The 12833-nt window shown below is 40.1% G+C and overlaps 1 protein-coding gene across 1 annotated transcript; it reads left to right on the forward strand.

Moving 5' to 3' along the window:
* The first annotated feature begins 1877 nt into the window (after window positions 1-1877).
* On the forward strand, window positions 1878-7742 carry LOC114200805 (methyl-CpG-binding domain protein 3-like 5). Its single transcript, XM_028093115.2, has 2 exons — window positions 1878-1922; window positions 7167-7742. Exons 1-2 carry the CDS (start codon window positions 1878-1880, stop codon window positions 7740-7742), a joined length of 621 nt encoding a protein of 206 aa, XP_027948916.2.
* The last annotated feature ends 5091 nt before the right edge of the window (window positions 7743-12833 follow it).

Below are 12833 nucleotides of genomic sequence, written 5' to 3' on the forward strand. Positions count from 1 at the left end.
AACATAATAAAATTAAAAAAAAAAAAACCCCACCTGTTTGTACTGAAAAAAAAAATGCTAGAAGAAATGTATCAAAACCAGAATTCTATACCCAGCAGCGCTATTGCCCACAATAAAGATATCTTTAGAACAACTTAAAATGAAACATTTCATTGTTAGCAGAAACATTTCATTGTTAGCTGACTTGATCTAGCAAGCAAATACTAGAGTAATTTCTTCAATCCAAAGGAATAGACTCCCAGGTTGAAAATCAAGAATGCAGGAAGGAATGAAGAGAAGGAAAGGAAAATTTACAATTACAAATGAATTTTGTTTTATGAGGCATTTCTAGAAATCTCTCTTGGAGATTAAAATATATGTAGAATTGAAATGCATGAGAACAGCAAAGCAGAGTCAGAAAGGTTAAAAATGTAGTTGCAAGTGTTTGAAGGTATTAGCATTTGGGGAAGGTGGAAAAAGTAGTTGTATTAGACTACATTAAGTAAAGAACTCATTAGGTAGGCCCCACAACAAGTGTGGAGTGCAAGGCGGGGCTTGAACTCCCCACCCTGATAACAAGACTGAGCTGAAATTAAGAGTCAGACCCTTAACAACTGAGCCACCCAGGTGTCCCTCATTAACTACTTGAAGATTTGTATATGATTGTAACTGATAAGTCTATTGAGGGAACAATAGAATAATAAAAGAGTTAGGGGTGCCTCGGTGGCTCAGTTGTTAAGCATCTTCAACTCAGGTCATAATCCCAGGGGTCCTGCATCAGGCTCCCTGCTCAAAGGGGAACCTACTTCTCCCTCTGCCCCTCCCCCCTTCTTGTGTATGCGCACGCGCGCGCACACACACACACACACACACACACACACACACACACACACACTCTCTCTGTCTCAAAAAAAAAAAAGTCCAAAAAAAAAATAAAAGAGTTAAAGTCAGTAAAATGAAGAGAGTAAAGGAACATTATTTAGGTCAAAGGGTAGAGAAAGCATAAGATGGCTGAAGTACTCTCAAATTTATTGGCAATTAAATGAAATATAAATGCACAAAATATCAATTTACTTTTAATGTTTTTGTGATACATTCCATAGAATTGTTAATAAATATTTTTGACATTCCATTAGTAAGAAACAGTTAGTTTCTAATTTTTTCCTAATAAAACATAAGATGCATGAAAATTTTTATATAGAAACTTCCATTTCTATTTTTATGAAATTTATCCGTAGTGTGAGAAACAGGAAACATTAAAATGTGGATAGAAACTGCAGATACAAATGTACCTCACAGGGGGCCTGGGTGACTCAGTCGATTAAGCGTCTTGCCTTTGGCTCAGGTCATGATCCCAGGGTCCTGGGATAGAGCCCGGCATCTGGCTCCCTGTTCAGCAGAGCCTGCTTCTCCCTCTTCCTCTGCTTGCCAACACCCCTGCTTGTGCTCTCTCTCTCTGCCAAATAAATAACAAATAAAATCTTTAAAAAAACCCCAAATGTATCTTACATACAAATGTATTCAACGATTTCATCTACAACAATATCTAACCATGTCAAAAGCCCCACATTTTTGTGTTTTATTTATTTATTTATTTATTTATTTATTTATTTAAGTAATCTCTACACCCAACGTAGGGTTCAAATTCACAACCTCAAGATCGAGTCACAGGCTCCTCTGACTGAGCCAGCCAGGTGCCCCAATTTTTGTGTCTTTGTATAAAGATTTAGGAATTGCTCAAATCCCATTGATATAAAGACAGGATCTTCTGGATTATTGGCTGATTGGGTTATCCACTCCCTTCCTCCATAAAAGGGGAATCGGAAGCAGAAATCTCACATTTTCTAGCAAGCCACGGGCTCTCACATCATGACTAGGAGAAGTACAACTTTGCAGCCATGGAAGGACCTGCATCCACCTGTTCTCCAAACCAGCCTACTCCGGTGAGTGTGGGGTGCATAATGATGGGCACCAGTGCCCACTAATATACTTACCCTCCTGTGAAGCTTCTAAATGAGCAGACAGGAGCTTTAAAAATGAGGAGATATCTTACTGAAAGCTGTTTCTTAGGTGTTAATGTTTTTTAAGTAACGTTCAAGGTGTTGTACTATTTTACATATGGAAATTTTCTTGGGCTAATAGGATAGATGTTTTTGTTTTGTTGTTTTGTTTCAACCAACAATATCACTAGGAAGTGGATGTAGCCTTTGGCCCTGCACTGTTTAAATCCTTCCCCTCTCTGGAAAATTCTTTACCCACAATGTGCTTGGTCTTTTTTTTTTTTTTTATTCAATTCTTTGCTCAAATGTGTCCTCAGTTAGTCCTTCCCTAATCTCTTCATCAACAATAATTGTAGTTAATTTCTTTGTCCTCTGATCCCTCCCTACTATCTTCCTCCATCCCTCCCTCTTTCTCTCTGTATCAATCTTACGATTTATCGTAGCTGTTAACTATACCTGACATGACAGTAGACATTCATTACTCTTTGTATTAACTCTGTCCTCTCACCAAGATTAAAATAAAAAGGGGCAGTGACTCTGTTAAGTTAAATTCTGGATCATGGGTTTTAGTGCACAACTTGGCCTAAAATAGGTGCTCTCTAAATGGAAGGATCAAATAATTTTCCCTCCACGCTGGGACCTCTTGAGTATTGAAAGTGTTGGTATTAATAACTATGGCAGGAGGGGCGCCTGGGTGGCTCAGTTGGTTAGGTGTCTGCCTTTGACTCAGGTCATGATCCCAGGGTCCTGGGATCAAGCCCCGTGTCAGGCTCCCTGCGTGTTCAGCAGGGAGTCTGCCTCTCCCTCTCTCTCCAAAATAAATGAATAAAGCTCTAAAAGATAATTATGGCAGGACTACAGGAATGATATGAGGTTTATGGCTTCCTTTTAAAAAAAGATAGAAATGATTGGAGGGAGAGATGAACCATGAGAGACTATGGGACTCTGAGAAACAAACTGAGGGTTCTAGAGGGGAGGGGGTTGGGGGGTGGGTTAGCCCAGTGATGGGTATTAAGGAGGGTACGTTCTGCATGGAGCCCTGAGTGCTATACAAAAACAATGAATCGTGGATCACTACATCAAAAACTAATGATGTATGGTGACTAACATAACATAATAAAATAAAATTAAAAAAAGAAATGATTGGTTTAAAAAGAAAGGCACATTAGGTTTGCATTTTAGATAGCTTATTGTGATTAGAGTCTTCTATAGTACTCCTCCCATATCCCCGAGGAACATGTTCCAAGACCCTCAGTGGATACCTGAAACCATGGATAGTATTGAACCCTATTTATATCCTATATATGTTTTTTTCCTATACATACATACTTATGATACAGTTTATCAATTGGGTACAGCAAGATATTAATAACAATAATAAAGTAGATTATAACAATATAATAAGGTTATGTGAATGTAGTCTCTCAAAATATCCTACTGTACTGTACTCCCCCTTCTTCTTTTGATGATGTAAGATGACAAAATGCCTACATGATGAGGTGGAGTGGAGTGAATGACAGAAGCACTGTGATGTAGGGTGAGGCTACATCCCTAACCATTCCGTCTGGACCTCAGACCACAGTTGACCTTGGTTAACTGAAACTGTGAATAAAGGGAATGCTATAATGAATTCCAGGGAGAAAGGATAAAAAAACCCAAAAAACCTCAGGCAGTGATAATTAAGTGCAGTCTGCCACCGTAGAGATTATGTCATTGTATAATTGTGGTTAAGTGAATTTATTTGAAAAATCTAGAAAGTATTTTTTTGAGTTTGAATAATTTCCTTCAATAAATATAACTGAGCACCTTCTAAGGCAAAACAAGTGGATACTGTGTGTAAAACATTAAAGTTCACATTAGTTATGTCTTCACTGAATATCCGATTTATAGAAAAACAATATGAGAGGCACCTGGGTGGCTCGGTTGAGCATCTGCCTTCTGCTCAGGTCATGACCTCAGGGTCCTGGGATCAAGCCTTGCATTGGGCTCCCTGCTCAGCAGGGAGCCTGCTTCTCCCTCCCCCTTCCCCTGCTCCTTTTCTCTCTCTCAAATAAATAAATAAAATCTTAAAAAAAGAAAAACAATATGAAAGAAATACATGTAGTAGTGAACATTGAAAAAGTTAAAATTACAAAAAATGTAGTTCTGATGGCTGGATCAGGAAAGGTCACTGGAGAAATGGTATTTTGTAGGGAAACTGAAAGGTGCTCAAGAATGATTCAGAAGTTGAGAGTCTTATTTATTTGATTTTAAAATTTTTATTTAAATTCAATTTAGTTAATATATAGTATATTATTAGTTTCAGGGGTGGAATTCAGTGATTCATCAGTTGCATATAACACCCAGTGCTCATTACATCAAGTGCCCTCCTTAATGCCCATCATGCAATTACCCCATCCCCCCACCCACCATCCCTCCAGCAACCCTCAGTTTGTTTCCTAGAGCTAAGAGTTTCTTATGGTTTGCCACCCTCTCTGTTTTTATCTTATTTTTCCTTCCCTTCCTCCGTGTTCATCTGTTTTGTTTCTTAAATTCCACATATGAGTGAAATCATATGGTATTTGTCTTTCTCTGGCTGACTTATTTTCTTAGCATAATGCCCTCTAGTTCTATCCACGTTGTTGCAAATGACAAGATTTCACTCTTTTTGATGACTGAGTAATATTCCATTATATCATCTTTATCCATTCATCTGTTGATGGACATCTGAGCTCTTTCCATATTTTGGCTACTGTGGACATTGCTGCTACAAACAATGGGGTGCGTGTGCCCCTTCGAATTACTATGTTTATATCTTTTGGATAAATGCCCAGTAGTGCAATTGCTGGGTCATAGGGTAGTTCTATTTTTAACTTTTTGAGGAACCTCCATACTGTTTTCCATAGAGGCTGCACCAGTTTGCATTCCCACCAACAGCGTAAGAGGGTTCCCCTTTCTCCACATCCTCACCAACATCTGTTTCCTGATTTGTTAATTTTAGCTATTCTTAGTGTGTGGTGGTATCTCATTGTGGTTTTGATTTATATTTCCCTGATGCTGAATGATGTTGAGCATTTTTCCATGTGTCTCTTGGCCATTTGTATGTCTTCTTTGGAGAAATGTCTGTTTATGTCTTCTGCCCATTTCTTGACTGGATTTTTTTTGTTTTTTGGTGTTGAGTTTATTAGATGGATTCAGGATTCATTGTTATAAGAGTGTGAGGTGGCAGGGTGGCCAGATGCCACTCAGGTTTATTTTATTTATTTTATTTTTAAACATTTTTTTATTTTATTATGTTATGTTAGTCACCATACAGTACATCATTAGTTTTTAATGTAGTGATCCATGATTCATTGTTTGCATATAACACCCAGTGCTCCATGCAATACGTGCCCTCCTTAATACCCATCACCAGGTTAACCCATCACCCCAGTCCCCTCCCCTTTAAAACCCTGTTTGTTTCTTGGGGTCTATAGTCTCTCATAGTTCATCTCTCCCTCTGATTCCCGCCCCCCTTCATTTTTCCCTTCCTTCTCCTAATGTCCTCCCTGCTATTCCTTATGTTCCACAAATAAGTGAAACCATATGATAATTGACTTTCTCTGCTTGACTTATTTCACTTAGCATCATCTCCTCCAGTCCCATCCACGTTGATGCAAAAGTTGGGTATTCATCCTTTCTGATGGCTGAGTAATATTCCATTGTATACATGGACCACATCTTTATCCGTTGGTCTGTTGAAGGGCATCTTGGCTCCAGTAGCCAAACTGTGGACATTGCTGCTATGAACATTGGGGTGCATGTGTCCCTTCTTTTCACTACATCTGTGTCTTTGGGGTAAATACCCAGGAGTGCAATTGCTGGGTCATAGGGTAGCTCTATTTTAAATTTTTTGAGGCACCTCCACACTGTTTTCCAAAGTGGCTGTACCAACTTGCATTCCCACCAACAGTGTAAGAGGGTTCCCCTTTCTCCACAACCTCTCCAACATTTGTTGTTTCTTGCCTTATCAATTTTTGCCATTCTAACTGGTGTAAGGTGGTATCTCAATTGCCACTCAGGTTTAAACAAGACATTAGTACTAGCAAGTGGGTTTGGGGACACTTTGATAGCAGTGAATTATTTGGGGAATTGGTTGGTTCAACTTGGGATCTGGTCACTGTGAGTGGAGTCATTAATATTATCGCTGAAGAGGTGAGTGGGAGGATGGCATTGGGTATCAGGATTGGAGTCAGATCTGTGCTGATTCTATGGGCATTTCTAGCTCTATGGGCTAATGGTATTTGAAGTCAAGGAAATGGATGGATGGCCTAGACAGGGGTGTGGATGAACAAATGTGCGAGCAGGATTGATTTCTAAGAAGCATCTACTTGTTGTGTTAAGTCAGAAAGAGGAGCTGACATTAGCAGGGAGAAGAGAATGAAGAGTATCAGGGAGAATGTTCTGTACCAGAACTTTGAAAAATGGTTTACAATGGAGGTCTTTGTGCAAAAAAATAAAGGGGATCTGTGTTATGGGAATATGATGTTTCTGAGTTATTTATTTACGAACAGGAAGATAGTTGAGTGAAGATGGGATTTGGGTGTGCAAGTGAAAGCTAGTAAGTATCTCAGGGTTGGGAGGGACATGATCTCACTGAAGATGAGGCATGAAAGCTAGGAAAACCAGGAGGTAGTGTGTCCTAAAGCATAGTAAAGAGATAATGAAAACCTGAAGTCTTGGGATACAAAGAAACCTATGATCCTTGTGTCTAAATGATGGTGGGTCAGGGAGTACCAGCATGTGTGCGGTTGACACTGACAAGGGTGGGAGGAGGGAAACATCCTCCAGGGAAGATGGTGGAGGGGAAAGGGTCTGGAGTTGGCACTGGGTAATGACCTCAAGCTTTCTGTCCTTGACTTATATCTGCTTGATGGTGTCCCAGAACTAATTCTCAGTGTGCGGTGCCTGCACCAGCAGCATCAGCATCACCTAAGAACCCTTAGAAAGGCAGATTCTTGGCCCCACCCCAGACCTACTTGGCTTGAGGCCCAGAAATCTGAGTTTTAACAACCCTCTGGATGATTGTGATGCACCGTGCAATTCAAGACACATTTCTCCATGGAGAGAGGAGGGTGGAATATTCATATGAGCTGAGAACATTCTTTGTGGCTGGTGGTCCTCATCCCCCATTTTATTAAAATATCACATTTCATTTTGTTTTCAAAGGGCAAGCTCAAAAGAAACATGATGTCCCAGACCATAGAGAAGAAAAGACAAGTCCATTTAGCCAAGGCCAAGAAAAGATATCATCAAAGAGCTGCACCTCCTATAAGGCTGACCAGTTGCATTTTTAAGAGGCCAGTCACGAGCATAACTTCCCATCCTGGCGATGAGGTCAGGTACAGTCAACGAGACAGGGCCTTGGAGAAGCCCCAGCAAATTTCTGTGTACAGGAGACTGCAGGGACTCCAGGCCTGCAGCAGGGAAGGAGAAATTTTAAGTACTTTGGACTTCATAAATACCTCACAAGTGATTGCACCAGGCAGTGCGGGTGCAGGGTCTCTACCTAGTGGCCCTGGGCCCGGCACAGTACCATCTTCAGTCTGGGCAGGGATGTTCCCAGGAGTGGGTCTCTATCTCCCACCACCCATCTGCAGACAGCTAGTAACACCTGGAGATATCCGGAGACAGACTCGGAAAGTGAAAAAAGCAAGAGAGAGACTGGCTGAGGCCTTGAGGGCAGACAGGATTGCCACAGAGGTGGAGAGAGCCAGAAGCCAAGAGGGACATTCTGACAACTAGAGGAAAAGTAGGAAAAGGTTGTGTGGAAGGATCCAGTGGGGTGCTTCACCATGAGACAGCCCCCAGTTTCACTTCCTTTCGAGATGTCAATCTGTTTCTTGCTCTATACCACTGTGCTTTGTTATACCAAAATTGTATTTCATTAAACTCTTTTGAGAGACAAAGGTGTGAAAGAGTATAGAGTGGTGGTTTTGTGGGTAAGAGATTGGATTTCATTTGAAATAAGTCAATCAGAGAAACAATTATCATGGTTTCACTCATATGTAAAACATAAGGAATAATGCAGAGGACAGTAGGGGTAGGGGGGGAAAACTGAATGGGAAGAAATCAGAGAGGGAGACAAACCATATGAGACTCTTGACTCTGGGAAACAGACTGAGGGTTGTGGAAAGGGAGGGGGGTGGGGGGATAGGGTAACCAGGTGATGGGTATTAAGGAGGCCACTTGATGTGATGAGCACTGGGTGTTATACTAAACTGATGAATCACTGAACATTATATCAAAAACCAATGATGTACTTACTATACCTTGGCTAATTGAATTTAAAGAAAAAAGAAAAAAGAGAATCCTTGCCAGCAGGCTCACTGCCTTCACCCTGAATGAAACTTGTCCACCTCACAGCATAGGACACATTGGAATTATTCAATAAACAATTCATTTTGTTTATAAACAATTTATTCAGTAAACATTGTAATCATTTATGGTGAACAAATGATTGATGGACTAAAGGTGTCACTTCTGTAGAAGTCAGAGGGGGAGACTGTCTCACTAGGTTCAGGAAGGAAAAGAAGTGATGTTGTTCTGGAAGGACCTGGTATTTTCTGAACTTCTTAAACTTTTGATAGAGTAGTTTCAGCAGAGGTGGGGAAGGAAGCTTGATTTCAGAGGGTCAAAGCCTGAAAAACAAAAAGGTAGAGAGTGAGTGGAGGTGGACAGCTATGCCTCAGACAGCTGTACCTCATTCCTCTTACAACAGGCTCTGGATTTAACTTAGTGAAAGCTCTCTCCCAGAGCCAGCAGCTTTGGTGGAAGCTGATTCCATCCCAGAACGGGGGCAGGCCTGACCCTTCAGTGTGAGCTAGTCTGCATATTCCAAACTCTCAGTGTCCTGGGGCAGGACATCCCATGGCCCTCTCTGGTCCAGTCAGATCCAGGCACAGAGCCCTTTATGGAACACAAGGTAGAGTCCAGTACACAGGGCTCTTACCTGCCAGACCTGGCATTCTGGAAGGTGGAGTTGAGTGAGGTCACAGTGTAGGAGCGGTTGCCTGGGTTTGAGGTCATCTGGGAGGACAGCATAGTAGGGGTGGGTGTGGGCGTGGACAGGACAAGACCTGTTCCCCTCATTTGTATTCTGCAAGTATCTATGTCTGGACATAATCTACTCAAGTTCCATTAACATAGCTGATTTCTACCCTCATTGAATCTTTCCTATTTTTATTTTCTGTTAAACTGTTTTATCTTAATTTTATTTATTTTTGGGGGAGTAAATTCTTTTATTTATTTTTTATTTAAATTCAATTAGCCAACATATAGTACATCATTAGTTTCAGATGCAGTGTTCAATAATTTATCAGTTGAGTATAACACCCACTGCTCATCTTAAGTTAATTTCAGTTGGGTTTTTCTCTCCCATGCATTTAAATTATTCCTGACTGGTTCCCAGATGTAGGCTAGGATTTCAGGGAGTTACACTGACAAATGAAGGTGTTCCTTTCCAACCTGGGCCCAGCAGAATGGCTTTCATAAAGAAGGGTGGTAAGAAGGGCTGTTCTGCCATCAGCGAGGTAGTGACCAGAGTACACCATCAACATTCACAAGCACATCCATGGAGTGGGTTTCAAGAAGCATGCCCCTTGAGCACTCAGAGAGATCCGGAAATATGCCATGAAGGAGATGGGAACTCCGGATATGCACATTGATGCCAGGCTCAACAAAGCTGTTTGGGCCGAAGGGATAAGGAATGTTCTAGACCGTATCCATGTGCAGTTGTCCAGAAAACGTAATGAAGATGAAGATTCACCAAACAAGCTCTATACATTATCTGTGTACCTGTTACCACTTTCAAAAATCTATAGACAGTTAATGTGGATGAGAACTAATTCCTGGTTGTCAAATAAAGGTATAAAACTGCAAGAAGGAGAAGAAGGAGGAGGAAGAGAAGAAGAAGAAAGAAGGAGAAGAAGAAAAAGAGGAAGAGGAAGAAGAGGAAGAAGGTGTACAGGTGTGATAACTAGGGACCTGGGAAGTTTACATGATGACATCCTGCATAGTAAGTGACCTCCAGGACATCTGTATGATAGGCTATGCATTAAATAGAATTTTAAAGACAATGTACTATTAGCTTTTGATGGTTTGAGTGAGAATAAATGGGGAGTCCTGTGGTCAATTCATGGTTTATCAACAGCAGAGTGTCCTCCCTTGCCTCTTCCAGCTCCTGGTGGTGCCTGCATTCCTGCTGCTTGTGGCAGCATTACCCCAATCTCTGCCTGAATCTTTCACACAGCCTGCTTCCCTCCACATCTCTACATGTCTTCTCTTCCTAGAAGAACTCCAGTCATTGCATTTATGGCCCACCCTAAATCCATGCTGAGTGCAGTGTGCTACCTGCCACTTCTTTTTTTTTGGCTAGGCTAGGCTTCTTTCCTCCATTCTTGGCTCTCACCTCCCTGACCTCAGCTCCCTCTTTCCCTCCCTGTCACTTCCGGACCTAGTTGGTTCTTTGGGCTCTCTCTGGATGGCTACAGTTTCTCTGATTTTTACTGCTTCTGTTCAGCCCTGTCTGTTTCTCTCTGCCTCACCACAGGCTTGACTCATACCAGTTTGGTTTGTTGCATTTTATTTTTTCTTATTTCAAGAAGATGAAAGATCTATACACTGAAAAGTATAAAGCACAGAAGGAAATTGAAGAAGACATTAATAAATGGAAAGATATCCTGTGTTCACAGATTGTAAGAATTAATGTTATTAAAATACCTATTCTACCCCAAGCCATCTACAGATTCAATGGAATTCCTACCAAAATTCCAACGGCATTTTTCACAGATAGAAAAAAAAATTCTACAATGGAATATTACCCAGCCATCAAAAAATGAAATCTTGTCATTTACAATGATGTGGGTGGAACTAGAGCATATTATTATGCTAGGCAAAATAAGTCAATCAGAGAAAGACAATTATCATATGATTTAACTCATATGTAGAATTTAAGAAACAAAACAGAGGATCATAGGGAAAGGAAGGGAAAAATAAAATAAGATGAAATCAGAGAGGGAGACAAACCATAAGATACTCAACTCTAGGAAACAGAGGGTTGCTGGAGGGGAGATGGGTGGGGGGATGGGGTAACTGGGCATTAGGAGGGCACTTGATGTAATGAGGATTGGGTATTATATGCAACTGATGAGTCACTAAACTTTACCTCTTAAACTAAAAAAAAAAAAAAAATCGCATGGAACTATAAAATACCCCAAATAGCTAAAGCAATTCTGAACAAAAAGAAAAAAGCTGGAGGCATCACAATTTCTGATTTTAAATTATATTACAAAACTATAGTGTTCAAGGCAGTATGGTACTGGCATAAAAACAGACAGACACACCAATAGAACAGAATAGAGGATCCTCAAATAAACCCACACATATAAGGTCAACTAATTTGCAACAAAATCACTAAGAATGTACAGTGGGGAAAGGATAGCCTTTTCAGTGAATGGCTTGGGAAAACCAGATATCTACATGTGAAAGTTTGAAATTGGACTCTTACATCACACACAAAAATCAACTTTAAATGGACTAAGCACTTAACATAAGAGCTGAAACTGTAAAAACCCTAGAGGAAAATACAGAAGAAAACTTCTTGACATTGATCTTGGCAATGATTTTTATATCTGACACCAAAAGCACAGGCAACAAGAGCAAAGCTGAATAAGGGGGACTACATCAAACAAAAAAGTTACTGCATGCAAGTTATTTAACCAACGAAATGAAGAGGGAACCTGTGAAATGGGATAAAATATTTGCAAGTAGAATATATTTGATAAAGGGTTAATATCCAAAATATGTAAGGAACTCATTCAACGCAAATACCAAAACCCCCACAAAAACCAAAACCCCTGCCCCCAAACCCAGCCAAACAAAAAATCACCCCTAAATGCCAAGTAGCTCAGTTAATAAATGGGCACAGGAGCTGAGTAGACATTCTTCCAAAGAAGAGACACAAACACCCACGAGGTCCATGAAAGGGTGCTCAGCATCACTAATTGTCAGAGGAATGTAAATGAAAACCACAAGGAGATACCATCTCACCCCTGTTAGGATGGTTATTCTACAAAAGTGAAAAGAGTACTGGTGAAGGTGTAGAGAACAGAGAATGATTATACCTCATCAGCAGGAATGTAACTAGTACAACCATATGATCCAGCAATCCCACTGCTTGATATTTATCCAGGGGAAATAAAGTCACTGTCTTTTTTGGAAATTTTATTTTATTTTATTATTTTATGTTAGTCACCATACAATACATCATTAGTTTTTGATGTAGTGATCCACGATTCATTGTTAAAATCACTGTCTTGAAGTGATATCTGCACTCCCATATTCACGGCAGCATTATTCCCAGGAGCCAAGGTATGCAAACAACAGAAGTGTCCATTGACAGATGAATAAAGAAAATGTGATTATTATATAATCTATGTGTATGTATATATATGTATGTATATTATTCACCCATGAGAAAGAAATAAGTCTGCTATTTGCAACAACATTGATAAAGTTGGAGGACATCATACTAAGTGAAATAAACTGACAGAAACACAAATACTGCATGATCTCACTTTTACATGGAATCTAAAAAAATGTGAAACATACAATAACACAGAATACAGTTGAATTTATCAGAGGCTGGGTTGTGGGGGGAAAGGGAAGATTTGATCAAAAGGTACAATCTTTCAGTCATAAGATGAACAAATTGTGGAGACCTAATGTACACCATGGCAATTATAGTTAATAATTGTGTATTGTGTACTTAAAATTTGCTTAGAGAGTAGATCTCAAGTGTGTTATCCCCACACCAGAAAATGATAGCTAAGTGAG

The sequence above is a fragment of the Eumetopias jubatus genome, unplaced genomic scaffold (assembly GCF_037043125.1).
Source record: "Eumetopias jubatus isolate StellerSeaLion01/CBP00866 unplaced genomic scaffold, mEumJub1_p1.0 scaffold_1, whole genome shotgun sequence".
Lineage (NCBI taxonomy): Eukaryota > Metazoa > Chordata > Mammalia > Carnivora > Otariidae > Eumetopias > Eumetopias jubatus.